Below are 25,811 nucleotides of genomic sequence, written 5' to 3' on the forward strand. Positions count from 1 at the left end.
ACCATGCAGCTCTTAAAATAACCCAGAACAAAATCACCATCTCCAGCAGACAGCCGTTTTCCAGAGAGCCTGGGGCAAAGATGGGAACGGTGACCCTCTATAAATATCAGGCTGTTTCGGGATGCCATCAGCTGGGCTCCTCTCAAAACCGAGGACCCAGGAGTAAATCATTGCCTTCCATTTACCTGGGGAGGTGGGGACCATCGAGACACCTGCACTTCTGCAGGAGTGCTCGGATGGGTGGGCATCAAAAACGGTGTTGGAGTGAGCAGTGATTGCTCGTGGAAGGCATCCCTGTAGATCCTGCAGGACTGGGGCTCAGGAGGGCAGGACAGGGGATGGCGAGCACCCGCCTGATGACCCAACCATACCAGAGCTTGGGGTGCACTGGGCTCTAAAGGAGAGCTCCAGAGCTTGAAGTGCCCTGGAAAGTCTCTGCCCACAGGAGGAGCTGCCCAGGCACCGCGGCAGAGTCTGGATGAAGCACTCCTGGACCGTGCCACGGAGCCCTGCACGCCCCAACGGCGGCGTCCTGCTGGCGGGCAGCCTGCCCTGGCTCAGGCCTCGTAGAACTGCCTCTCCATCTGCTTGGTGAGGGTCCCGCTGGACATCACGGTCCTGCTGACGAACTCTTTGGTGACCTGCTTGGTGAGGGTGCTGCTGGCGCTCTCCACCCGCTGGGTTGTCATCAGCATGCCATCTGCAAGGAGAGGCCTCGTGCTCAGGGTGCTGCACTGAGTATGGGGTCACGGGGAGTGGGGTCTGCACTACCTCATATTTTTTTGGCAGAGGTTTCACCTTTAATACCACCTCTCCAGATCAATTAATTCAGTACTTTGCTATGCCAGTCAATAAGATGAGTTTTTCTACCAGCTCCTAAACTCTCCTCCTTGCAGCTTGAGCCCATGAGTCCTTGAACTCAAGGGACAACATGGGACAGCTGGACTGATGTAATTAAAATGGTCATCATACTTTTCTGCAGAGGCCTAGCCTTGCAGGAAGAACTGTGATTTCATCGCCAGATTGCTCCTGTGGGGCTCTAAAAACTCACATTTCCCTCTGTGATTGGGCAGCACACAGGGAAATGGCTGCAACTGCCTGCAGGGCAGAGCAGGACATGGTGCAGAAAAGGGCCTGGTCCTCTCCATCTATCCTGCCTGGTGGACCCCCCCTGCACTGCCCGGGACATCTGAGGTTAAAGCAGAGCTGACCTTTGCTCTTCAAGGGTTTCAGAGCAGACAGCAAGCCCTTACCTGAGAAGTGGGGGTCCAGGGAGGAGTGGCTGATGCTGGTTTTGGTGGTGTATTCAGTGGGAAAGTTGTACACTTCTCTCATGTACTGCTGTCCTCCAAACTGTGAGAAAGTGCCTGGGGAGAAGGAAAAATGGAGAAGTCAGCCAGGAAATGACAAGGAGCTCCCATGCTTGTGACCCCCCTGCACAACGAGCACCAACAGTCAGTTCAGGAGGTTCGTCTTGTTATTAGGGCCGGGTTTAGGAGGAACTGGGAGGACTGAGGACCTCTGCCTATGCATGGAATCAGGTATAAGACAGAAGATTTGTAATAAATTAAACACTGACAGGTTCTTGTAATTGTCATTCAGTGCATTTTGTGGAATAGGGACAGCGTTCACAAGGTACAGCATTGCCTTCATTATGGAGATAGCAAACAGAATCACAACCAGAGCAGGGAAGGGCTCCAGGAGCTGTATTTACTGCTCTGAGAGACTCCTTGCCTTTGCATTTCCAGGAAGATGTGGTACCGTACCTCCATCCTGAGATTCAATGGTGATGATGCCTTCTCTCTCCGGCCCAAAGCCTTGGGTGGTCTTGGCTTGCACTTTGAACTTGTACGGGATATTCTCACTCAGGTGGGGCACAGTCAGGGTTGTTTCTGGATTGTCTCCTTCAACGTAGATATTCCTGGGCTCCCCTAAAAACGCAGACAGACCGGGGTGAAGACAGACAGACAGGAGTGACCGTCCATGCAAACACTTCTGTCTGGAGTCTTGGCTTTCCCTAAGCTCTGTGCCACCGACAGGTTGTACGGTCACACCCTGAGAAATAGGGCAGCTAAGACAGCCCTACTTCAGTGCAGTGCTGATCCTGAGCAAATAACTTCAGCTGGATTTGGGCTGTGTGACATCCCAGTTCTCCCCACTTCTGTTACACCAGATCATGCAATGACTTAAAGCATCGGGGTCCAGCTGCTCCCAGGCCTGGAACCAGTCTCACGTCCCCACTTTGCACTGGTGTGAGCACACAAAACTCTGTTGCTGCTCCCAGCAAAAAGGCAGCAAGTTTCTGCTGGAGGTGATCTTGTTTTCTGCACAAGGAATTGGTTTTCCACAGCCTGCTACCTTACCTCCTCCATGCAGCATCTCGCAGGTGACCATGTAGCCCAGGATGGCCCCGTTGGGCTTGCGGGGCCTCTCCCAGCTGAGCTGCAGGGAATCGGGGCTGAGAGCGGTGAAAACCAGTGGTCCGGGAGCACTGGGTGTGCTCAGCGTGAAGGGGGATCCTGCGGGGGCACAAGCGAGGGGTCAGAAGGTGGTGGGGAGGATCCCGGCTGGGGGCTGCACACAGCGTTTGTGTAACGAGCTGGGAGGCCTCAGATACCCCAACAGCTAAGGGAAGGTGAGCACATGGGGCAGAAGGTCCCGTTTTTTAATGAAAAAAAGGAAAGGAGAGCTCAGGATGAGGTAAGGGGAGAGAAAACCACCAGCAGTGAGGACAGAAGCAGAGCCGTCAGCACCACCCAGGTCCCCCCATCCGCCTCACCTGGAACAGGGCTAAGCGGGCTCTGCGGGTCCACCTGGGACTCGATGGTGATGACTCCTTCCCTCTCGGGGCCCCAGCCCTCCTCGCTCTGCGCCTTCACCTTGAAGATGTAGGAGTGGTTGGGCAGCAGGTCCTCCACCACCACTGAGTTCTGGCTGGGGTTGGGGATGGTGAGGCGGTGCACCTCTCCTGGGACACACGGGGAAGCAGGACATCAGCACCGTGTTGCAGGCACAAAGGCAGAGCCCTGGCTTTCTCCTAAACCCTACCTCAAATGAACTGTCTGGAAAACTGAGCCAGAGAAATTCATCCAGGTTCCCCCCTCCCCAGCCATCTCCATCACACCTTGCCCCCACCAGCTGGTAGCACAGGACCAGATGTTGCTCCAAAAAAGGCTTAGGACAAACAATGGCTTCTTGAAAATTCAGGAATTTTCAAGCAAAGAGAATTACATTTTTAATAACTGCCCCAAGTTTCAGGTAAAAATAATAAATTTTTGTTCCAATCCTTCCTCCAAATCCAATGTGATGAAAAAACCTTCAGTTAAGATGATGATGGAGAAGGAGCACAGGGTTTTTTGCAGGAGGAGTGACTCCACAAACCCTAGAGCAGCTTTCTGTCCCCACGACAGAAAGAGGGAATAAAAAACGTGGCTGAGACATTTCCTCAGGGCTACAGGAAGAGTACAGTTGGGAGCTCGAAATCACAGAGTGGTTGTGCTTGGAAGGCACCTCTGGAGGTCATCTGCTCCAACCCTTCTGCTCAAGGAAACCCAAGAGAGCAGCCTGCCCAGAAGACCTGGGCAAGTCTCCCGCACCAGAAGCTCCCAGCACTGCCCAGTGACCCAGCTGCCTGCCTGCTCACCTCCGTTGAGCAGCTGGTACTGCACGCTGTAGCCCTGCACCTCCTTCTCGCAGTGTGGCTCCTGCCAGCTCACCTTCAGGGAGGTGGGCCCCAGGGCGGAGAAGACCAAACGGGTCGGGGTGTCGGGGATGCCCAGCGGCAGCCTGGAATCTGAGGCAGAACGGGACTGTCACAGCAGGGGTTTGGGGGTGAGGGGTTAGTTGGACTGGGGGAGAGGAGGGAGCGGCACGCGGAAGCGTGGGATGGTCCTGATGGTCCGGGGAGAACGTGGTGAAAACGTGGTGAGATGTCCTCTCTGCAAGCTGAGCCTCTCAAGAGGGGGACTGTCTGGCTCTGCACACCTACAAGGATGTCCTACAAACTTGGGGGACCACCCTCGGGTGGGAAAAGGCAAGATAAGCTTCATGGCCCTGTGGGGGAGCAACCAGAGCAGAAGTCCACATACTGTGTGTGACCCTCCTGGCTCACCCCAAAGCAGCCCAGTCTGTTCAACCCTTCACAGGCATCTTCAGAGCAAACACAGCTCTGTTCAGAGTGGCCCTAACCTGCAGCTAAAGCAGCCCAGGGGTTGTTCAAGGGGACATGGGCAGCTGGGACCAGAGCGGGGTGCTCCTGGCTCCCCACAGCTCAGCCCAGTGGGATGCAAGGCTCATGGTGAGCACAGAAACCTCCCAGGGAGGTGAAGCCAAGGGACGGGCACATGAAGCTGCTTTCTGTCCCTGCTTTCTGCATGCAGCACCCAAAAAGAGTTCCTGGCAGGACCTCATGGACTTCTGACCAAAGAGTTTGCAGAGGGACATCTCGTACGGAGCACACGTTCTCCCCAGGAGTCCTCCAAAGGCCTGTGGGGTAAGAATGGGGACAATAAGCTTGTTAGGAATGAAAAGGAGGGGGCAATGAGGTGGTCAGCTCGTTAGAGCATGGTGGCAGCGGCGGTGAGTGTTAATCGGCCCACGTGGCTTGAAACACAGCTGAAGTGACCTGCAAATGGAAAGGTGGTGTGATGGAGGCACAGCCCAGGTGTTGGGGTGGCACACAGAAAGCCATGGAGAGAGGGTCTGGGGGCAGCAGATGGCAACAGCTCACGGATGGTCAGTGGCCTGGCTGGTTATGGGATGCGTGGCTGGAAGGAGACACTGGACAAAGCTGTACCTATGTACTTGCAAATCCCTGCAGACCCATCAGTCATGATTATAGAGTCCCGAAAGCCAGTGCTGGGGTAGTAACCCTTCACCTTTGCCCTGCTCCTGAAACCCACATCCCGGGGCAGCGGGATTGTCCTCCCAGCATCTTCACGGATGGGAGGGAGGGATCTCCCTGGGTAATCTACAGAGCAGCGTAAGAGAAAGAGAGAAAGAGAAAAACATGGTTGAAGACTTCAGAGGGGGCTCAGCCCGGGTGCTGGCTCCTGCACAGAGATTTTTTTTTTAAGGCTCAGATTTTAAGGTCTTTTTGCAACCTGGCAGCATCAGCCCGGTGTATGTGCATGGAGCTGAAAGGGAACCACACTGCTGGACAGAGTAAGAGAGAAAGATGTGCTTTTTCTGGGATGCTTTGCAGTTAGCCAGGTGCTCTGCACATCAGGGATGGGCACCCTTTGCAGAGTGGTCTGGAAGCAGAGCAGCCTTACCAAAGCATTTGCACATCAGTAGTAAGGACACGGCCTTCCAGATCTCTGGTTCACGGGCCCCTTTGGCTGTGAGCACAGTCCTCACCCCCAAAGGATCCACAGGGCACGGACCTGAAGGTGGTTATGAAGGTAGAAGAGAAGAAGTGGCCCTGCCACGTCTGCACTCACCGTGCCCCATCATCATCGTGGAGTAGTCTCTGGTCAGCGAGGAGCTGCCCATCACCCTGTGCTCCTGCTGCACGTGTGAGCTCAGCTGGTGGTAGCTGGTGTTTGTTGCCCTGGTCAGCGTGCCGCTGCTGCCGGAGAAGTCCACCCGGCCGTTCAGCAGGTGCTCTGTGGAAGAGAGCACACCGTGAGGAAGGCGGCTGGGGGACTGGGCTTCTGCTCCAGTTTCCCTGGGGAGGAAGCAGGAGGCACCACGTGCACCCTGCCTCGGCTTTGTCCTGGCCTTAGCCACTCTGGAAGGTGGTTCTGGAGTGCTTCATCTAGAACAAGCCACGGTCACCCAACGCAAAAACGGGGAAACAAACGGGAAACAGAGACTGCCTACACCCAGCACCAGAGATACCCATGGTGCCCAAGGTAACTCCAGACCTCGGCCTCGCTGGGGCACTGCCTTGTGGTTCTCTCTCTCCTTTGACGCAAACACAAGTTTATAATTTCAGGTTAAAAAAGAAGCCAGAAGAAGAAAAACAGCCCTTTATGGAGGCGGTTTCTCCAAATCTCACTCTGGATCCCATCTCAGCTGGGTCTGAAAAGCAAACTGCTTCGCTGCTCAGGTCCTTGACAAATCCTCATCCCCTCTCAGCAGGCCGGGAGAGATCAGCTACCACGAGAGAGTGATTTCTGTTTAACGGTCCAGCAGATCTGCCCTGGTAGCTCAGGGCACTCAGTTAAGGTGAGGAGCTGCCCTTGGAGGTGGTACTTAGCAGGCATCATTTGAGTTTGGCTCATGCCTTGAAGGTCCGGCCTGTTGTAGAAGCAACTTGCTAGCAGGCTCCCAAGTCCATGCCGAGATGGGGGTTACCTTGACACTCGTGAGCAGACACACCAGGACAAGGCTTTGAAGCAGACTCTACAGCACGTGAACATCACGCCAACAGGAGGACGGGCACACAAGGGGAGGAAGGGGGCCACGTGCTGGGGGGGGCCCAGCCGCAGGCCCCGTGGCTCAGAGCAGGACGAGACAGGACACTCAGGGCCATACGAAGCCATCCTTCACCTGCTTGGGGCCGGGGGGTCCCGCTCCTCATCAGGCTGCCAGTAGCCACGTCGCTGTCCTCCTCGCGGAGGAGACCCTCGGTGTCCGAGGAGAGGTGGCTGCTGCCAGAGAGGCGAGGAATGGTTTCGGGTGGGAGCCTCCAGGTGATGCGGCGAAGATCCAAGTCTTCTCCCAGCAGCTGCACATATTTCCACCTGGAGCCTTTTGGGACAAGGCAAGCACTGGTGTTGGCATGATCTACGGGGGACAGGGTGGGCTCCCCACCGCCTTCGTGCTGCTTGCCGGGGAGGGGAAGGGGCAGCCGCCAGGGGGAACAAGGCCCGTTGGCTGACGAGGTCAGGAGGTGCAGCCATCAGGTGAGTGGTAGATGGAGGGAACGTGACGTGCAGGGGGTGCCCCAGCCCCAGGGCTGTTTTCCAACCCTGTGTCCGTCACGACAGAAGGTGAGAGTCCAAGTCCCACCATATGGCTGTCCCTGTCACGAAGAGCCTGCTACACTGGTCCTCTGCTCGGGAGAGGCTTCCTTGCTCCATGATGTGCACAAGGGATGGTCAGACACTTGGTGTTCCTGTTATTTCTGTTTTCTGAAGGGAGCAAGGACTTGCTTCTGGATCCCAGGCTCTGGAGAACCCCCCAGGAAAGACCCTCCAGCTCCCAATGACAACCTCAGCATTTCATTATGGCCAGTCTTCCCCTTGCTGTCCCAGTATAGCATATGAGAGCCAGCCCCACTCAGAGCGAAGTGATGAAGGAAGAGCTCAGAGGCCACAGGGATCCACCGGGATCCAATTCACTGGCCAGTGCCTCCCCACCACTTGTTGAATTCCCTCCTGTTGGCTTGGCTGAGACCCCAAGCACCCAAGGGACTCAGAGGTCTGTGCCTCGCCAGATCCTGTTTTCTGACAGTAACTCTTGGTCCATTCAGACACCAAAATGAAGGGAAGATGAGCACAGAGGGCTATGAAAAACTCCTCTACCACCCCACACTGAGATTTGCCTTTGCCTCATGGCTAAGACAAGGGGACACGGGTCTTATTTAGACTAAGACCAGTCAAATGTTTCCAAGCACTGTGCTTTGGAAGTGCTGATCTCCACCAGCTCCATGATTCACATCTCCCTGTTGCTGTGAGGACAAAAGGAGCAACAGAACTCACTGCTGAAAATAATTAAGGAAAAAATGAGCGTTGAAGATGACCTTTGCAAAACCTGGAGCAACGTACCTGAATCGTCAGAGACGCTGGGATGCTTGCTGCCAGCCGGAGAACGAAGCACATCTGAGCTGTACATCAGGTAGCTGTCATAGTCCTCACCTCCTTCAGCATCGATGATGGGGACATCGGGGATGATGGGGACTGGAGGGGAGGTGGAAAATGCCATTAGATGTGCAGCTCAAAACCACACTGTCTCCACCATGCTCAGGCTGGCCTTCAGCCTTCACCAGGGTGATTGGAGAGGGCAGGGTGTTGAGAAGCAGCAGGGTGATGGAGAAAGCTCCTCGGCACTGCTCCTGCCTCCCCTGCTCCCCACCCAGGCAGGGCAATACTCACTGGACAATGGACGCTTGGGCTGTGTAGCAAGGTTGATGGTGGCTTCTCTCTCAGGCCCCCAGCCAGCACCATTTCTGGCCTTCACCATGTAGCGGTAGGGCTGGGACTCCCGCAGGTTTTCTATCAGCACCATGCGTTTCTTTGGGTCTTCCACCAGCACCTTCTTCACTGGGCCAATGGGTACTGAAAATACAGGTGCACATTTCCCCCATGAGACACAGAGAAACCCCGCCACAGATCTTCCTTGGCCAACAGGCTTGTGGTTTGGTGTTGGGACATAGCTTGGCTCTGGGACAAGGTGCTGAGGCTATCTGGGTTGCTAGTGACAGGCATGACATAATTTTGGAGAAATCCCCAAACTGAATGCTGAAGTCAACCTACAGCAGAAGTCTCCTGTTGCTGGTGTATCAGCTACTGTCACCAGATAGCATCTTTCTGGCAGCACAGTCCCTCTAGATGTATGAGCTAGGTTTTTAAGGTGAAAAACAACACAAAAAAACTGCCAAAGTGAATGGGAACTGAGGGTGCTCATGGCTTTGCAGGATTAAGTCCTGAGGGATGATTTCCTGTACTCCCTCCTTCTGGAAATGACCCCTCCAGATCCCACTATTACAAGAAATGCTTTTGGATCCATTTTGGTTCTACTGCAACTTGGGGCCAGCCCAGATGTGGAAAGTGCTCTCCTGTCCCTAGAGCTGCTCCAGACAGCAAACGAGCTCTTACTGTTGTCCTCGTTAACAAGTCCATAGCTGACTTCATACGCCGTGATCTCCCCGTTGGTTTCTGCAGGCTCAGCCCAGCTCAGTTGCGTCACGGTGGAAGAGACAACATTGAAAGCCAAGCGGCCAGGCTCACTGGGCACTGGAAAGGCAAGGACAAGGTGCTTAGATTACTCCAGCTGGGAGTGTTCAGGTGCTCAGAGCTCCCTGAATTACAGGCACAAGGATGCCAGCTTGCTCCCATGTGGGGAAAACGAGGTGCAGAGCGCTCACCGTCCTCCAGCGTGCGGCAGTGGATGATGTCGGAGTAGACCCCTTCACCCATGGCGTTGTAGGCGCAGACTTGCATCTCGTAGTCGCAGAAGGGGTAGAGGTTATTCAGTTCTGCTGATGGTGATTTGACATCGATGAGGTGAGCTTCTGACTCGGGGTCCCCCTGGATCCAGTATTTCACCTGACAAAGCAAGAGAAAGCCGTGATTCCATGGAGAGGAGCCAGGAAGGGAGAGCTAGCTCTCTCTTTTGGGTCTCTTCTTCCCATCCCTTCAGCACAAGTGACCACGCATGTGCAGCAGACACAGGAAGGGTCCCACATCCTCCCCTGGGATCCACTCTCCCCCCTTACCTTGTAACCCAGGGGTTTTCCTGGCGGAGGAAACCAGCTGAGGCGGATTTTCCTGGAGCTGAGAGCCTGGGCATTGGGATTCAGCGGTGCACCCAGACGGCCTTTGGGGGACTGGGTGACTTGGCCCATGCCAGTCAGTGGGGGGACACCATCCACCACCTCTGCAGACATGAGGAAGAGAGCACATCAGTGCCAGTGCTCCGCGAGGATGGACAAGAAGGAAATGTGCCTCTTCCCATCACTGCCTGGCCATTAATGAGTGAACCTCTCAAAGCATTTCAGAAGGGTAGTTCCCCATCACAGGGAAGGGAGACTGAGGCATTCAGTGATGACATCCCCAAACCATACAGCTAGCTGGCACAAGGGTCTGGCTCTGACTCCCCCACGTCCTGCACCTCTTGCTGCTTCTCACAATCTGCCCAGGTAGGAAGAACTTGGCTTCTTACAGCTTAAAATCCTCAGCTCTGGCTGAATATATTTAACAATGCTTCCACATCTTGATTGCTTGCCCTGTGCAGCTGTAAGAGGAGCAGATGGGCAGAGCATTCTCAAGTCACAGAATCACAGAATATCCCGAGTTGGAAGGGACCCACAAGGATCATCGAGTCCAACTCCTGGCACCACACAGGTCTACCCAAAAAATCCCCTCCCCTTGCTTCTCCTAGAAAGTCACCAAGGCCTTGCCTGTTCCGGGAAGCTGCTCTGGTTACTCCAGTGACAAGGGACTTTTTTTTTTTATCCCCAGTTTTCCTAGCTATTACCATGATAAATCTTTCTCTGTTATTGACCCACTTGCTGGCAGCTCTTACAGCTCTGTACGGCCACAGTCACAGAAATCGCCAAGCACAGCTCCCAGAAAGGGAGCCTCTCCTTTATTTTAACAGCTTTTTCTTCAAATCCCCAAGGAAAAGGAAAGAAAAATGCCCCCTATTTCCCTTTGCAGTGTAGATCATCTATTTTCTTCCCACCCAGTGCCTATACCCGCTCAAGCCTCTAGAGGGAGACCCAAATCTACCAGTGGGAGCTGGAGGCACCTCCTCATCCCTGCCCTTAGGGTGAGCAGCAGAGCTTCGAGCTCTGCAGGGCTTGGAGCTCTGCAGGACCCGGCTGGGCAGGTCCTGCTGGGGTCCCCCAGCTCCTGCTGCCATCTGCCAGCCCCTACCTGGGTCAGCGATGGTCACCGTGGTCTGGGGGTAGCGGCCGATCTTGGCGCCGTACTTGGGATGGAGGAGGTCGATGGCGAACTGCTTGAGCTGGCAGTTGTGCAGGAGGGTGTCTATTTCGGTGAGCTCCAGCAGGGAGACCTGCACCTCTTTCCGGGTCTCGCCGGGCTGGAAGATCAGGTCACCTTCTGCGAAGACGTAGTCCTGGAGGAGGAGGGAGAGGTGCGTGGTCAGAGCACACAGCACCCGTGAGATGGTTCCCAGCGAGATTCCCCTCGTCTCCCAGTGAACCTCTAACTGGCCTCCCAGTGCCCACAGCTCGGGGGCAGCTGGCACCCTCTGACTGAGGTCCAAGCAGCCTCTCAAGTCCCTGAGACACAGGGAATGAGGGCAGGAATCAGGGATGGAGGAGAATGTGTCCGTCCCTGTGCTAAACAAAAGCCTTGGGTCCACCTTCTTCTGGCCATGTCCCCTTTGAACCCAACTCAGTTTTCCTGCAGCCCTAGGGTCGGTTCCTTCCTTGGTGTCTGCTCGTTCCTGCCTGCCAAGGCCAGGAGCATTGGCCTTACCCTGCCGTCCTTGGCGGTGAGGTCTCGGGTCCTGTAGGTGACTTGGGACTTCCCGTTGTCTATGATCTCCCGCAGGACAGGGATCTTGGCCACCTTGTCAAAGCGGCTGTGGGAATAGGCTGGCTGCAAGAAGGTGATGAGGCTGCTGGCTGAAAGGGCAGGAGAGAACAAACGTGTCAAATGCATGAAAAATCACATTACAAGCACTTGGGAAGAGACTTCCTACCACCCATGGGTATGAACTGCATTTGAAATACCACTGCATGGACTGGAGACTTTACCAGTCCTCTCGCTCCCTGCCCAAAACAACCACACAGAAAGCAGAGGAAAATCACTGGGGGTGTTCACCTGCCCCAAGCACAGCATAAGAGCAATGAGGGCTTCCACTGCATCACTCCGACAACCTTAGAACTGGAGCAGCAGAGGCATGTGGCCAACCTTGGATCTGCCACACAACTGATAGCACTTAAACCTGTGATGGTCAAACATTTTGGTCTCTGCCATCAGGGATGATGACTCTCCCATGGATGCTTTAAAAGATGCTCTAGTTTAGACCCAGGTGACTTCAGATAGCAGTCACCAAGAAAATTTCTGGCTTGCGATGCTGGGGAACTCAACACCTTCCTTAGGAACCACAGGAGTCCATCTGGACAAGGGGCCAACCAACACGAGTGCCCTTGGTCATGCCTCGTGCCATGGCTGCTGCCCTTCACCTTGTTCTTTGATGATGGTGATGTTGACCAGCCTGCGTCCAATCTCTGCGATGCCGGTGGGAACATCGATGGCCTCCACCTGCAGCTGCTTCTCATCATCATCATCCTCCCTGATGAAGAGCGGGACACGGACATCCACCAGCTCCACGGCTTCTTGGAACTCCACCATCCCGTGAGCATCTGGGGGAAAGGGTGACGGTGAGAGGTGGGAAATGCCCCCTCTGCCCGGCCAGGACGCAGCGCTGGGCTCCGCTCCCTACCTTGATCCGAGGTCACGGTGTAATAACCTGGCGAAACCTTCAGGTCATTGAAAGCCTCGTGGGAGACGTGCTTCTCGGTGACTTTGATGATGTCCATCTTGGCTGAGCGAGGGGCGGTGAGCACAGTGTCCACAATGGTGTGGTCCTGCCTGCAGCCGGGGGAAGAAAAAGCAGGGGAAGAGCTGAGGCCAGGTCTGCTCATCGCATGCAGCACCTGGAGGGGTTAGTGGGTTTGCAGGGCACTCTGCCACCCACACTCCTGCACACAAAAAGGGAGAAGCAGCAAAGACAAGGCTGCAAGCTCCACTTACCTTTTCCCAGAATTGGGCTGTACCCTGAGGGGGGAAAAAAAAAAATAAAATCAGAGTGAGTAACGCTTCTGGGGAGACAAAGTTCTGTGTGAATCACAGCCCTGCACATGTCTGAGCCGCGGCAGATGCCCCACGGGATTCAGCCATGGGGAGCGGTGCCAAACCTTCCTGCAGAGCCCGTGGCCTCCGGTGGGTGAAGCTCCTCACTGGGCTCGTGTTTGTGTTGGGAAGAGCTCACAGACCTTGCTCCCTCCCCAGCTCACAGATTTCACACCCTTCCCCATCCTTTCCCTCATCAGCAGTGCCATGGGGCAACCCTGACCCTGAGACAGGCGTTCTCCCCCCCCCCCAGTGACCCACCTGAACTTGGTCTGCTGGAGCTTGTGGCAGCCCGGGATGTGCTTGTAAATGTCGTTCAGCTGCAAGGAGCAAGATGGACATGGGGTTTATCCCCAGAACATAGCCAGAGGCTGCAAACTGAAGCTAAAGAGGAGCTTCAGGAGCAAGCCTCATCAACGTGATGCTTTGATAATTCTTAAGGTTTGTGTTTTCTTTCAGAAAGAGGAAAAAAAAATCAGGAAAAATCTCTTCTTCATTTCAAGGACTGAGTGTCCAGGGAAGGTGTCACAGCCACCACCGCTGTGCCTGTGCCCAGTCCCACCCCAAGCCCCCCCAGGTGCTCAGGCCCTTACGTTCTCCTCCACTTCCTTGCGCAGCTGCTCGCACTCCCGGCTCTCCGGCTTCATGAGGTTCTGCGTGAAAAGCCGGGTCAGCCTCAGAGACAGCCCGTAGGGAACTGCAAGGAGAAATGTCCCGGTCAGGTTTCTTCCCTCCCGGTCAGAGAAATCACCCAGCAAAAGCTGGATGTGTGGGGATATGTGTGATATATGCGGGGATATGGTGTCCAGATCCCATGGCGTCCTGCCCTTTGTGGCACCACAGCACCTCCTCGGGGTCCCGTTCCTTGGAGGAGACACTTACTGAGATCTTTGGGGTTGGCGGTGGCGGCGTGGGAGGCGAAGCCCTGCTTGTGGACGTTGTTGTTGATCTTCCAGCGGACGGTGTCCCGGCCCTTGAGGGACCCGCTGCGGACCATGGGGGTGTCCAGGTGGTCGGAGGACATGAGGCTCTGGCGCAGCATGTAGTGATCCTCCTTGAAGCCAACCGTGCGACCTGCAGAGCAGGGGCAGAGTCAGACTGCCATGCTGTGGGGCAGGGAGGACGGGCAGCAGCTTGGCTCTGCTAGGAGATGGCCCTGATTTACCACACCCCAGAAGGGGATCCCTACTTGTGTCCTCCCCCCCAAGGAAGGCAGTGACCCCACAAACCCCTCTCCCCCCCCATTCAAAGGGCCGGTACCTCGTGCACAGCAGGGAAGCAGGGCCAGGCAAGCCTAGAAAAGACATGACCAAACACACAGTCACTCTGCAGCCAAGGGTGTAAAAATCTCAAGTCTCCAGCTGGGAGGGCTCACAGCAGCAGGGCTGGAGCAGGGATGGGTGGGTGGTGGATGAACGGGGCTCTGGAAGGTGATTTTAGCCAGATATCCTTTTAGTGGGGGAAATCACACAGCGTTTCACGCCAGCAATAGCAGAGGTGCTGGACACCATCAGGACCCAGCCCTGGTAGAGGCAGGATGGGTTTGGGAAATTTGTCACTCACCTTGCAGCAGGCGCAGAACCTCCAGCACAGCAGCAGCAGCAACCCCAGGAGGAGGATCAGGAAAATGAGCAGTGGGATGAGCCAGAGGAAGCTTCCCGGAGGGCACTCTGCAAGGGACAGCAGCACCGGCTGTGACTGCAGGGCAGCAGCCAGGGGAGGGAACGTGGAGAGCACGGCCACAGCTCTCTGAGAGATGGAGCAGCCAGTTTCAGCCTGGGAGCTTCTCTCCTGGTGCTCACAATGAGAAATGCTGCCCAGGGAGAGCTCTGCCACTTCTTGGCTCGTACCCAAGGGGCCTTCCAGCACCTTGTGTCTCTCCCTGACTGTGCTGGGCACTCATCACCAAAGGTGCTGCTCTCTGAGGACGCTGCTCTCCACCTCCCGTGCCTGCTCACCTTTCTTCTTCTGCACCTGGACAGTGGCATTGGGGAGGACGCTGGGGTCTCCCTTCAGGGTGTAGTGGTAGGTGCAGTCATCCTCCTCGTCCTGGAAGGAGCATTGCTCGCTGGCCTCCTCTGTGGATAGATTGGGGACACGATCACCAGGCTGTGGAGTTACCAGGACTGGGAACCCAGCTCTAAGCATGAGGAGACCCCAGGGCACACATGCACAGGGCAGGCACACCACACGTGTCTGCGTCCTGGTACCTTTCTTCAGCTCCTCCACCATCTGGACCTGGAGGTGGCACGTGCTGCAGTTCCCTTTCCTGTTGCCCGTTCCCCAGGCCTGGCACTGGACACAGTCCCGGATGCTCTCGCAGATGGCCTGGAAACCCTGGGCAGGGGCACAAAACACCATCAGGAGACCGGCCGCAGGGCAAGCATCGCGCCCAGAGCCAGGCTGGGGAGATCTCTCCAGCCACCTGCCTCGGAGACACCCCGAGCCAAGCAGCCCTGACCCAGAGGCTGGAGGTGTTTGGGCTGGATGGAGGTGCTGAGCCCTCACCATCTCTCCAAAACCTCTCACACCAACAGCCTGCGTGAGGGCAGCAACCAGATCTCCTCCAAGGGCCTTAGGTGGCCTTCCCAGAACACAACCGAGCCAGCTTTCTCCATTCCATTGGGACTAGCATGTGTTTGTCAGTAGGAAAACTGAGGCACCCAGCCATGAAATGAGTTTTTATGGCCTTGGGGCAGATCGGAACAAGCCAGGAGCTGAGACTCAGACTCTGCCCTGCCCCTGGGTGCACGCCCTGCACCAGTGTGCAGGCGCACGGGGCGCACACATGGCACCCGGGGGCTGTAACACCTCTGGGGGCACAACAAGCCCACAGCTGCAGGGTGGTCCCACCACAGACCCAGCCCAGCCATTTCAGCACAGGCAAGCCCATGCCCTGCTCAGGACTTTGCTCCCGACCGAGAAATGCCTCCACCCTCGCTTTGCTCTCCTTCCCTACAGGCTCTCAATGGGAAGGAGAAGTGAGAGCCCCCGGGGTCCCCAAGCTGAGGCTCACCAGGGAGTAGCTGATCTCGCAGGTGGAGCTGATGTACACGGACGCCTTGTCACAGATGCACCTGCCACACTCGCACCTCCCCTGGTTGTTGCAGATGCCCTGGGGACCAGAGGGGACAGTCGGTGGCTGAGAGCAGCCACAGGCAGTGGCACCGGGTGCCAGCGAGCTGCTGCCAGCTCCCCGTGTCCCCAGCACGGGGACATTTGCCAGGGCCTGGAGTGGCCCGGCCAGGACATACCCCCCGGCTGTCGATGCAGGTGTCATTGCTCGTGGGACACTCGCAGCCTGGGCCCTCCCAGCCACTCTCACACACGCAGGCACCCTTGGAGCAGCGACCGCGATCTGCAAGAGGGGAAATGTCACCGCACTGCACCCCTCCCTGGGCTTTACCGGCATCTTGGGGTGCATCCCAGGCTCAGATCTCCCCTGTCCCCGCAGCCCACAGCCCGTTATTCACCCCTCTGTGCCACTCAGACCTGCAGGCACCGGAGAAGGGGGCAGCGGGGTGGTGCTCACCGTTGCAGAGGAAGCCGGAGGTGCGCGGGCACTGCAGGACGTCGTACTGGCAGAAGTCCCCGTCGAAGCGCTGCACCTGGCCCTCAAGGTTGCACTGGCACTTCCCGCAGATACACTCGCCCCGGCCCGAGCACACCTTCTCGTCCCCAGGGCGGGTGCACTCTGTTCTGTTGGAGGACGATTCCAGGGAGCACTCACATGTGTCCCCTTGCCTGATGGAGAGGAAACGGCGCTGAGAGAGGCAGGAGCAGGGCACAGGGGCTGCCCCCAGGTAGGGCCCACAGGGCACAAGCGTGCATCCTGGTGGGTTGCCAGGCATGGCCAGAACCCCCAGAGGGGCACCGGGCTTGGCAAAATCCTTACCAGCCTGCGTGGCAGAGGCACTGTCCACAGATGAAGTCCCCACGGCGGTTGCACTTTGGTGAGGAGGGGACTGCGTGCTGCAAGGGGAGAGCGAGGAGGTGCTGCTGGTGGGCTCGGTTCCCCCCAGGGCCATCTCAGGAATCACAAAGGCAGAGCCAGGGGATAGGCTTTGCCCATGAGACCGAGCTTTGTAGGACAACGAGCACAGCTCCGTGTGGGCTGTGGTGAAAGTGTCCTTGGGATGAGCTCCGGGGGCGGCTGGGGCAGCCACCTGTGAGCCAGCATCTCCAGCCAGGCAGCACAGACGGGCAGGATGGGTGCCCACCACCCCATAGCAGCCCCTTGGGTGTTCAGAGCTGCATCCTGGGGTCTCCCAGCCCAGAATTCAAAACCTCCAGCTCCGAAAACCAGGAGCTGCTGGCACCGAGCTGCAGGAGCTAAGCAGGACCCGCACGTGTTGGCGGATGCATTCCCAGGAGGGGGGCACGTACACAAACACAACCCGTACCTGCTCGCAAGGGCACACATCACAGACCACCGAGGCTCTGACTTTAAGGCTGTCGCTCAGGGACGTGGGCTTCACGTGGATAACTCCCTGACGGTCTTTCTCCGGGAGGCTGCAGACGTGCTGCCCGCCGACGTACTCGAGCGCCTTCACGCGCATCTTGAACTTGCCCTGCAGGGAAGGGGAAGGTGCATGAGCCCCACAGAGCGACCCTGCTGCTGGCACCCCGCTTGTTCCTCCCATCCCATGCACCTACCACTTCCCCACGGGTGATGTTGAAGGAGCCGGACTCTGTCTTTTGGTACATGGAGGAGATGAACTCTGTCTTCAAGGCCTTGGGGACATAGTCAGCCCGGATGTCCATCTTGGAGCGGATGCGCTGGGGGGGGCAGGAGGTGATTACGGCCCTGATTTTCTGCAGCCCCACTGTGGCCACCCCATGGCCTGCCCTGGAGGGGCCACATCCTGCCCTGGGAGTGAAAGCGAAGCCCTGGAGGGCACCGTTACCTCGAAGGCCATGCGAAGCAGCTCCACGATGTTGGACGAGTCTTCCTGGAGCACCCCGATCGCAGAGATGGGGAAATACTTGTGCAGCTTCTGCAGGGAGAAAGGTGCTCAGTGAGGCACAGCACCACCACGGCAGGTCCAGCTTCTGCCCTTCCCAGGCAGCTGGGAGCTGTCTGGGAGCAGCAACCCCTACAGCTCCCGGGGTCTTGTGCTCAGCCCAGCCCGAGACTGGGATGGTGCCATTTGGGGCTGCTGGTATATGCAGACATGATTTTAGCCAGAAATAAAATATTTTTAGTAGGTAACAAGCAGGGAACTGCCTGGGAGAAAGTCCTTGCGTCAATTAAATCAGGTCCTCAGGGATGTTCTCAGCTCAGCTGCACCAAGGTCCTGGGAAACCTCATCTAACGCTGCCATGGGCTCTGCTTTGAGCTTTTGCTCTGTGGAGCAGAGACCTCCAAAGATCCCTCCCAACCTCAATTGCTCCCCAGCTCTCCCCGCACTGCTTTACAGGAAGCAGCCACCAAAACGAGGAGACCTCCAGGAGCTGAGGCTCCTGCACCCCAGCAAGACACCCTGGGACCTCCCACACCCCAGAGCAGACCCCAAGTGCCACGGCACCCTCCTGATGTGCCAGGGCATCAGTTTAGCACGTGGGGACCAGAGATGAGAGAAGGTTTTCTCCTGGCAGCTGAGCTGCAGGCAGAGGAGAGATGGTCCTGGAGGAAAGAGAACCCCCACAGCTCCCTGACCTCCAGGGTCTCCTCACCTCGTAGTAGCTGTAGGAGTGGTTGGTGACTGCAAAGATGGGGATGATGTTGTGCTGGCCCAGCAGGCGCACCAGGGTGGGCACTGAGGGATAGTCCTGCTTGGTGTCATACACGTAGGTGCCCCTGGTGTCCAGGTGACACTTTTCGTCGTTCCTTGCCAGGATCCCTGCCAGGACATTGGTGCCGTCAGCTTCGTAGTGAAAGGCAGACTCGGTGGAGAACACGAGCAGGTGCGTGCTGTCCTTCCTCCAGCCGATCTTGTCCTACAAGATGGGGAGAAGGGACCGTTATCTCCAAGCCCATCAAACCACCACAGATTGGCAGGTCAGGACTTGGAAAAACCCAGAGACACGGCATCACCTCCTTCAGGGAGCAAACACAACCAGCGACATGTCCCCAACAATACCAGCCAGCAGTTCTCTGCCTCCCCCAGCTGCACCCCAATGCATGGGACATCTCTGTGCTGCTTCTCTTCCCCTCGTTACCCAGACGGGTTCATTAAGACCAGACCCCCGCCCATTTGTTCCCCATGCCCCCAGCCCCTCACCTTGCACACAGCTGTCTGCAGGATGGCATCAAAGCCGCCCTCGGGGGCATCCAGGTTGCCGGAGATGCGCTCCTTCCTGAGCTCCTCGCTGAAGTAGTTGATGTTGTTGGTCAGGCGGATGACGTTCTTGAAGGAGAAGGGGGAGTCGGCGTTGTTCCAGGGCTCGCGAAGCCTAGGAGAGAGCAGGAGAGCAAAGGGATGCTCCAGCAAGGCGCTGCTTGCCCAGCGACCAGAGGAGTGAAAGTCTCAACCTCTCCTCGCTTTGGGGACCTCACGGAGCTGCTCGCTGCCCCCCAGCTGCATGGCCACAAGGCGGGGAAGGGTGGGAGAGCATTTGGGCAGACACCAAGCAGAAGAGGAGGAGGTGGAGGCAAATGGAAAGCCACTCAGCCTGTCATGGCAGAGCAGGAGAGAGATGGACAGCGGCTCTGGCACCACAGATGGAGGAGATTGGGAAAGCCACAGAGAAATACAAAGGGGCTCCTGCCTTCCCCTCGCTGTCCCCAGGGACCCCCCCAACCCCACTCACTTCTCAGGCCTCATGTCTGTCTGCGGGGATGAGACTTTGTCCACAAACTTGCCAAAGCCAATGGTGTAGTTGGAGGTCAGGTCTTGCAGGAACTCGGCTGGGAGGGAGGGAAGAAGGGACGTCAATAAGGAGATGCCCACCAGGCTGCTGCTCCAGGGTGTCCTTTCCTAGCATCTTCCCGGCTGGTTGTGTCTTAGCTAAAATTCCCAAACTGTCAGCTTTTAAGCTCTTTGGGCTTAGGGCTTGTCTTTTTTTTGGGGGGTAGAAACCTATGCCACCTTTGGGAGCTCCAAGACTGGGGCTTCTGCAGCAGCCCCACACCGGGAGGACACAGGAAGGTCCCTGCAGGGCCAGGAGGGGCATCCCCACACCAAGCTGCATGGTGCAGGCATAATTATAATCTAATTAACACAGGCACCTCCTAGCCCTTTGCTGGCAAAGGATTTGGGGCTGCAGGTGGGAGCGAGCTGCCCCCTTCACGGGCACAAGACCCGGCTCTCATCTCACCTAGGTTGTGGCCCATGCTTTTGAGGTTGTCCAGATCATCGGACATAGAGTAGGAGAAGTCCATGAGGATGTAGAGATCCACGGGGCTCTCCAGGGGCTGGAAGACGTCCATGTTGAAGGTCATCTCCTCCCCAGCCCGCAGCCGCATGAACATCCCCTGGGGGGCCACCTGGGTCCTCTGCAGGCGCATGTTGATGCTGATGTTCTGCGAGGGGAGAGCGGTGTGAGGGGATGGAAACCAGCTCCCAGGAGGGTGAAATGAGGGGGAAGCCAGGAGGGGAAGTCAAAGGGCTGGGACAGGCAGGAGGGAGCTGATTTGGAGCAGACCCTACACAAAAAAATGGTCCGGATCTTGCATTTTCCCTGTGGGAGGTTCTACAGGAAGGAGGCTGGGGACGGCGGGGCCCCTGGGGAGGAGCCGAGCCCCACCAGTGCCTCCCAGCACCCACCTGCTCTGTCCGCATCTCGCCCCTCGTGTAGACGATGCTGGCCTCCCTGCAGCCGTAGCGCAGCAGGTTCTCCCGCAGGTCGCAGCGGGGCTCCTCAAAGCTCTGCAACGGGGCGAGAGCAGCGTTACGAAACCACAAATCCTCCCCACCGGGAGGGCACGGAGCTTGTGAAGACAGCAGGGTCCCTGCCGAGGTGGCTGGGTCCAGAGAGCCCTTGCAAGCAGCAGAGGGGCAGGGAGGTGGGGATGAATCTCGTCCAGAAGCACCAATGTCCTCCGGCACCAGGGGAGTTCGAGCACCAGCGAGTTACTGGGCTGTCTGGGACAAGACTCTCCCTCCATCCCTCGGGCACTCCTCCCCATGGAGAGTTTCAGGCCTGGCCAACAGGCATTTTCTGATAAATCCCTGTATTCTGGAAGTTTGCCCCAGACTCTCCCTCCTCCCCACTTGCCAGTGCCTGAACCAAGGGAAATCCACGTCTCGAGCTTTTGGTCTGGAGAAGCTGGAGCCGGGAGCTGGCTCCGCTCTCAGGTTCCTCTCCTGGATTTTGCCCGGGGGTGGTGGGATGCAAGGTGTGAAACCAGCCTGGAAGCAGAGCCCCAGTGTCCCCTGCCAGGTCTCACCTCTTCGGTGCAGAAGGAACACTCCTTGTCCACTCGGATGCACTCAGAGCAGCTCTTTGCCCGGCTCTGCACACAGCGGTTATCTGGGGGGGGGGGGGGAGAACGCAGGAAAAAAAAAGGGTGAGCAGTGGAAGGGCTGCCCCCATCCCTGGGGGAGCCAGCAGAGGCTCTGTTGGGTTGTTTAGCAGAAAATAGCAAGAAAACAGCAGCGGGGTTTGAAAGAGAGGAGACCCAAGTGCATGGGGGGACGGCGGACAGGAGGAAAGGCACGCGGCACAGCTCATGGGGACTTGCATGGTCCTGCAGGGCAGCACCAAGCAGAGGTCGAGGGCAGGCATAGAAAGGCTGCACTCACTTTTGGTCCTTTGGCAGAGGGTGGTGGTGCAGAGCAGGGACAGCAGCAGCAGCCCGGCACAAGCCCTCGGCAGGGCGGCCATCCTCTTCCTCCTGAAACACATGGCACGCTGAAATCGCGGGGGTCCGAGGGCTCGGTGGGGGAAACGGCCCCGGAGGAGGACAGCTGCAGTGGGACGGCCCCGTGTGCCCTGGAGAGCCGGAGCCCGGCTGCAATCTCTGGTCTCAGCAGGGCAGAGCATGAAATCAAAAGCGAGAGCGGCTCCTGCTCCATGTGGGCTTGTGCGAGAGGCTCAAAGTCCCCACGGGCTGGGGCAGGGCGGCAGGAGGGCTGGAGCCCAGCGCCCTCCGCACGTGAGAGCGGTGACCGACCGGGTCGAGGCCTTGCTTGGGCTGGGGAGGAGGAGAGCAAAGGCGCCTGCACCCCAAAAACAGAGCAGACCCCTCCCTCCAGCTATTCCCTATGGCATGAAGAGTTTCCAGAACGGGCACACAGCAGAGGGTGAGGCTTTGGGAACGCCAGACTTGGAGGCTCTGCCCTGCCTGGAGCTGTTGAAAGACTTTGTGGTCTTCAGAGCCTGGCAGCTCCGGGACCCCTCGTGTAGATCTGGAGGCCAAATCCCAGACAGAATTAGCCGTTCCCCTTGCCTCCACCCGTGATGGATTACCTGGCCGGCAGAGCGACCAGTGCTGGCCAGAAATCTGCAGTCAGAGGTGGTAAACACGAGAGACAGAGCTGGAACTCGAGCTCTGCGGCTGCCGTGCCAGCTCTGGCACCACAGCGAGGCAAAGAGAACAGTCGAGGCAAAGTCTCTGGCATAAAGATATTGGTAAAGCATCTCCCTTCTGGAAGATGCCAGTGTGAAATATCAGATACAAACAGTTTCATAGCTTCTTGCTGTTGTATCATAATCCCCGATTCTACAAAACAAAACTGAGATGCCACGAAAAGCCCTGAAATCAGGGACCTTCAAGGAAAATGGGAATAGCTGACAATGTCTGAGTTCCCAGGGGGAAACCCAGAGCACAGCTCTGACACTTGGTCAGTTAGGTGCTGATCTGGAGCCCTGGGAAGTCACTGGGAAGAGCAGCTCAAATATCAATGGGTGGGGATCAGACGTGGTCACCAAATCCTTGGGAATACACTGACTGCACGAGGCCGTGTGTTTGCAGAAGTCACCGTGGCAAGGTCTCGAGCACACACAGCACTGAGTCAGGAGATGCCTCCCTGGGGGCTTGAGCCTTATTCCCACAACACGGCTGATACGGGACAAGATGCGGGTGGCTCATTTATCTCGCCAGCTTGGCTCAGTGGCTTATCACACAGCGGCAAATACACAGCCCGTGGCTGAAACGTGGAAAATAGGGAAATCTCAGGAAGGCATCCCTGCTGGGGACACCAGCCCCTGCCCTGATCCAGAGGCTGGAGAGCTTGGCTCAGACCCGAGGCAGCCTCAAAGCACGGATCCGGTTCCTCTCCCAGCCACGGGTCCAGAAAGAGTCATCAGGGGATGGCCCGGCACACCCTGGGCCTTGGACACACCAGGTGCTGTCACGTCTTTTCAAGTGCTGAGATAAGAGGCTATAAAACTCAGGTTGATAGTGATGTCCTGATGCCGGTAAGCCGCAGACTTTGAAGTGTTTGGTGGGGCTGAAATCAACCAAGGGCGTTGGTGGCTCTGGGACATCACAGAGCCTCGCTGCCAGCCGCGGGAGTGGCCCTGCTTGGTGTAAAAACACGCCAACGGCCATCCCTCGATCTCAAAAATTTCCTCCGGAAGGGAAAACGTCACTTTGCTTTGGAAAAGTGCTGCAGTTTGGTTGGATTTTCATTACAACAACAACAAAAGAAACCTGTCCAGTTGTGCAAAACCAAGGGACGAAGTGGAGCAGCTCCCAGCGGCACAAAAACATCCCAACCCCTCCCAGGCCACACGTCTCCCCCTGCTCTTCTTCCTCTCCTCTCAGCCTCCGTCTCTGCCTTGGCACAGTCGACGAAACAGCTCTGGAAAGCTCCTGGGAACCCCTGGGCTGGATCACTCATCCCTGAGCAAGGAGGAGCTTCCCCAGAGAAACCACTGGAGCAACGAGGCTGGGGTACAGGTGGCAGCAGCACAGCGTTGTCCCTGTGTCCCCCCAGCAGCTCAGTGCTGGGAAGGACGAGGCTGCAGCCAGGCACTGCCCTGGGGTGGATGGGGACAGGGACTGAGGAATGGGAGCAGAAATGCCACAAGCCCATGGCAGGAGGGCAGGCTGGGGACATGGGGATATGAAAACCCAAACCCTATCTGCGTCCCCACCTTCAACCACGCAGCCCCCAAGGCTGGGACGGACACAGCAGCCCTTCCTTGCATTCAGACCCACAAAACAGCAGCAGCTCAGTGCCTTTGGGATGGGGCTGTCGGCTCACTCCCCCTTTGGGGACAGGATCCTCGGGGTGTCCAAGCATCTGAAAATCCCCTCCTCCCCGCCACGCATCCTGAGACACATCGGGACACATCAGTCCTCCGCTCCCACAGCCGGAGGTGTTGGAGCCTGCAGGGACTCAACCCAGCACCAAAGGAGCCCAGGGGACTGGGGACATGGTGCTGGGGACCCCTGCCACCGCCTGTCTCCCCCTGTGGCCACATCCCCCTGTCCTGCCGGGGCTGCAGCAGGACCCCGTGTGATAGAGCAGGGGACGGACGCCTCGCTGGGTGGGAAGCATCTGCAGCAGCACCCACCCGCTGCGCCAGGGGAAATCCTGCAGCCTGCTGGGGCGGGCAGGGGCTGGGGACCGCCGATAGCCTCAGCATGGGGCTCAGGCTCCAAGGGAATTATTGGTGATGAAGGTAAAGCCAAGGGGCAGCCGGGTGCCCCCCACAGGGAGCAGCTCTCCCGGGTGCACAGATGGGTGCTGGAATTCACCAGCTCTCTCCCCCCCCACCCCGGGCCGCTCCCTTCGTGGCACACATGGAGGCACTGACCTCAAATAACTTGGAAATGATCAGGATGGACCCCCAGAGAAGCACCAGAAGCCTGACTCACAAATCAAAGCGTTGTTTAAACACCGCAACACGTTTGCCTTTGATTTTGTTTAGTTTCAGCAAAAACTTTTACTTTTCCCTCTCCAGGTGAGCCCCTGCAGCTGGGAGTCTCCACGCACCGAATTTCAGATTCACCAGCTACAAAACACACCAGCGTTTGCAGCTCAGCAAAAAAACAGCCTGACCCCAACTCACGCTTGGCCTTTTTCTCTCCAGATCACCCCCTTCCCTTGCTCCAAACAGCTCCATGGGGTTTGCACCCAGTGACCTGTTTTGCAAATAGCCTGTGTCCCCTGGGGGCTGTGCCACCCCAGGAGCTGTGCCCCAGGTGCCAGCTCCACGGCACCACCGACTTTTCTCCTGGAAATGGGGCAGGCAGAGGGAGGGAAGGTCATCTTTGTAACCTCTCACAAATTGTCTCCAAAAAGCGATGGCAACAACCTGCTCCCTGCAGGCTCTTTGCTGTCCCATGCCCTGCGGCGTGGGCACAGCACCTCCAGGCAGCTTCGTTCAACCAAATAAATTGGGAAAGGAAAAGTGCCCTGCACAGCTCTGCAAAGCAAAGCTGCTCAGGCATGAGCATGGCTGTTTCCAGCAAAAAGGCAGAAAGCACATAACTAAACCTGGATGAAAAGGGGAAAACAGGCACAGACGCAGCTGAGCCCACCCAGCTCTGCTCCGTGCCTACCTCCCCGTGCAGCAAGCCCTGCACCTTCATTAGCCCCCCGAGTTAATCAACACGGCAAAATTAAAACAAGCCTGACAATACAGAGCGAAGAGGAATTAATTCCACAAACCTCATTAGCGCTGGAGCTGACTCAACGTCCAAATCCTCTGCCACAATCCAAATAACAGGCACCCACACAGCAAGCCAAGAAATTCTTCCGAAGGCAAGGGGAGAGCTCGCTGCTCCGCTGCCACCAGTTGAGCTCCAGGCTTGGCCTTTTCTTTCTTTTCTTTTCTTTCTTTTTTTTTTTTTTTTTTTTCTTTTTAATTCCCTCCTCTCTATTTTCTGTCCCCTTTCTCTTTCCGGTTAAACGTCAACTTCCAGTCCCGCGGGGAGGGCAGGCAGCCGGCGGGCTGACATACCTCTGCTGGGATTCCCGTGCCCCCCCAGCCGAAAAATTGGCTCCGTTCTCCCCTCGCTGCTGCCCTTTGGTCCCGGGGGTGCTCGCAGAGAGGCTGGGGAGGGGGGAGCGGAGGTGGGAGCCGCGCTAGTGAGATCCGTGCCCAGGTGAGGACGAGCTTTATCCCAGCTGGGGCGGGAGGGGGGCCGTGACTCAGTGGTTGGCATTCCTCCGCGTCTCGCACACCTGTACGGGCAGGCACAGCCCGTGCAGCCGCCCCGGACCCTCCCTCCCGTGCACACCAGCACCATCCTGCAGGAAAAGGGCTGAGCAGGCAGCGGGCAGGGAGCCTGGCCGCACAGCCAGCCCCAGGGAAGGCTTTTTCTGTCCCACAGCTGCCTTTTCGTTTAGGGGCTGTGGTCTGTCGGGGCTCGGAGCTGATCTGTGCAGCAGCCCCGCGTGGTGCTGAGCGCACAGGAGCAGAGCTGAGGCTCTGTGCTAGCTCCCTGATCACCCTGCAAACTGCATCCCA

The 25,811-nt window shown here is 57.3% G+C and overlaps 1 protein-coding gene across 5 annotated transcripts; it reads right to left on the reverse strand.

Moving 5' to 3' along the window:
• Nucleotides 1-32: 32 nt before the first annotated feature.
• Nucleotides 33-25,637, reverse strand: ITGB4 (integrin subunit beta 4; the record flags this gene model as incomplete). 5 transcript variants are annotated; one of them, XM_082774902.1, is made up of 41 exons in its annotated part: nt 33-700; nt 1,254-1,367; nt 1,767-1,931; nt 2,364-2,519; nt 2,780-2,968; nt 3,644-3,793; nt 4,796-4,969; nt 5,442-5,606; nt 6,496-6,696; nt 7,716-7,847; nt 8,043-8,225; nt 8,766-8,903; nt 9,035-9,215; nt 9,386-9,546; nt 10,548-10,752; nt 11,118-11,266; nt 11,831-12,010; nt 12,091-12,239; nt 12,402-12,425; nt 12,762-12,820; nt 13,094-13,197; nt 13,383-13,574; nt 13,761-13,794; nt 14,064-14,170; nt 14,459-14,578; nt 14,711-14,837; nt 15,517-15,615; nt 15,755-15,858; nt 16,033-16,244; nt 16,396-16,472; nt 16,904-17,071; nt 17,157-17,279; nt 17,408-17,497; nt 18,177-18,440; nt 18,725-18,896; nt 19,254-19,350; nt 19,761-19,965; nt 20,210-20,311; nt 20,833-20,915; nt 21,188-21,279; nt 25,010-25,637. In XM_082774902.1, the coding sequence occupies 41 exons, from the start codon at nt 25,012-25,014 to the stop codon at nt 558-560; spliced, it is 5,595 nt and encodes a 1,864-aa protein (XP_082631028.1). In that variant the 3' UTR covers nt 33-557. The 5 variants fall into 5 exon arrangements, with proteins under 5 accessions (XP_082631028.1, XP_082631029.1, XP_082631030.1 ...); XM_082774903.1 differs by having other exon boundaries at nt 25,302-25,311; XM_082774904.1 differs by lacking the exon at nt 4,796-4,969 and having other exon boundaries at nt 25,010-25,626.
• Between the last annotated feature and the right edge of the window lie 174 nt (nt 25,638-25,811).

This window comes from Aythya marila, assembly GCF_965140915.1.
Source record: "Aythya marila genome assembly, chromosome: 18".
Lineage (NCBI taxonomy): Eukaryota > Metazoa > Chordata > Aves > Anseriformes > Anatidae > Aythya > Aythya marila.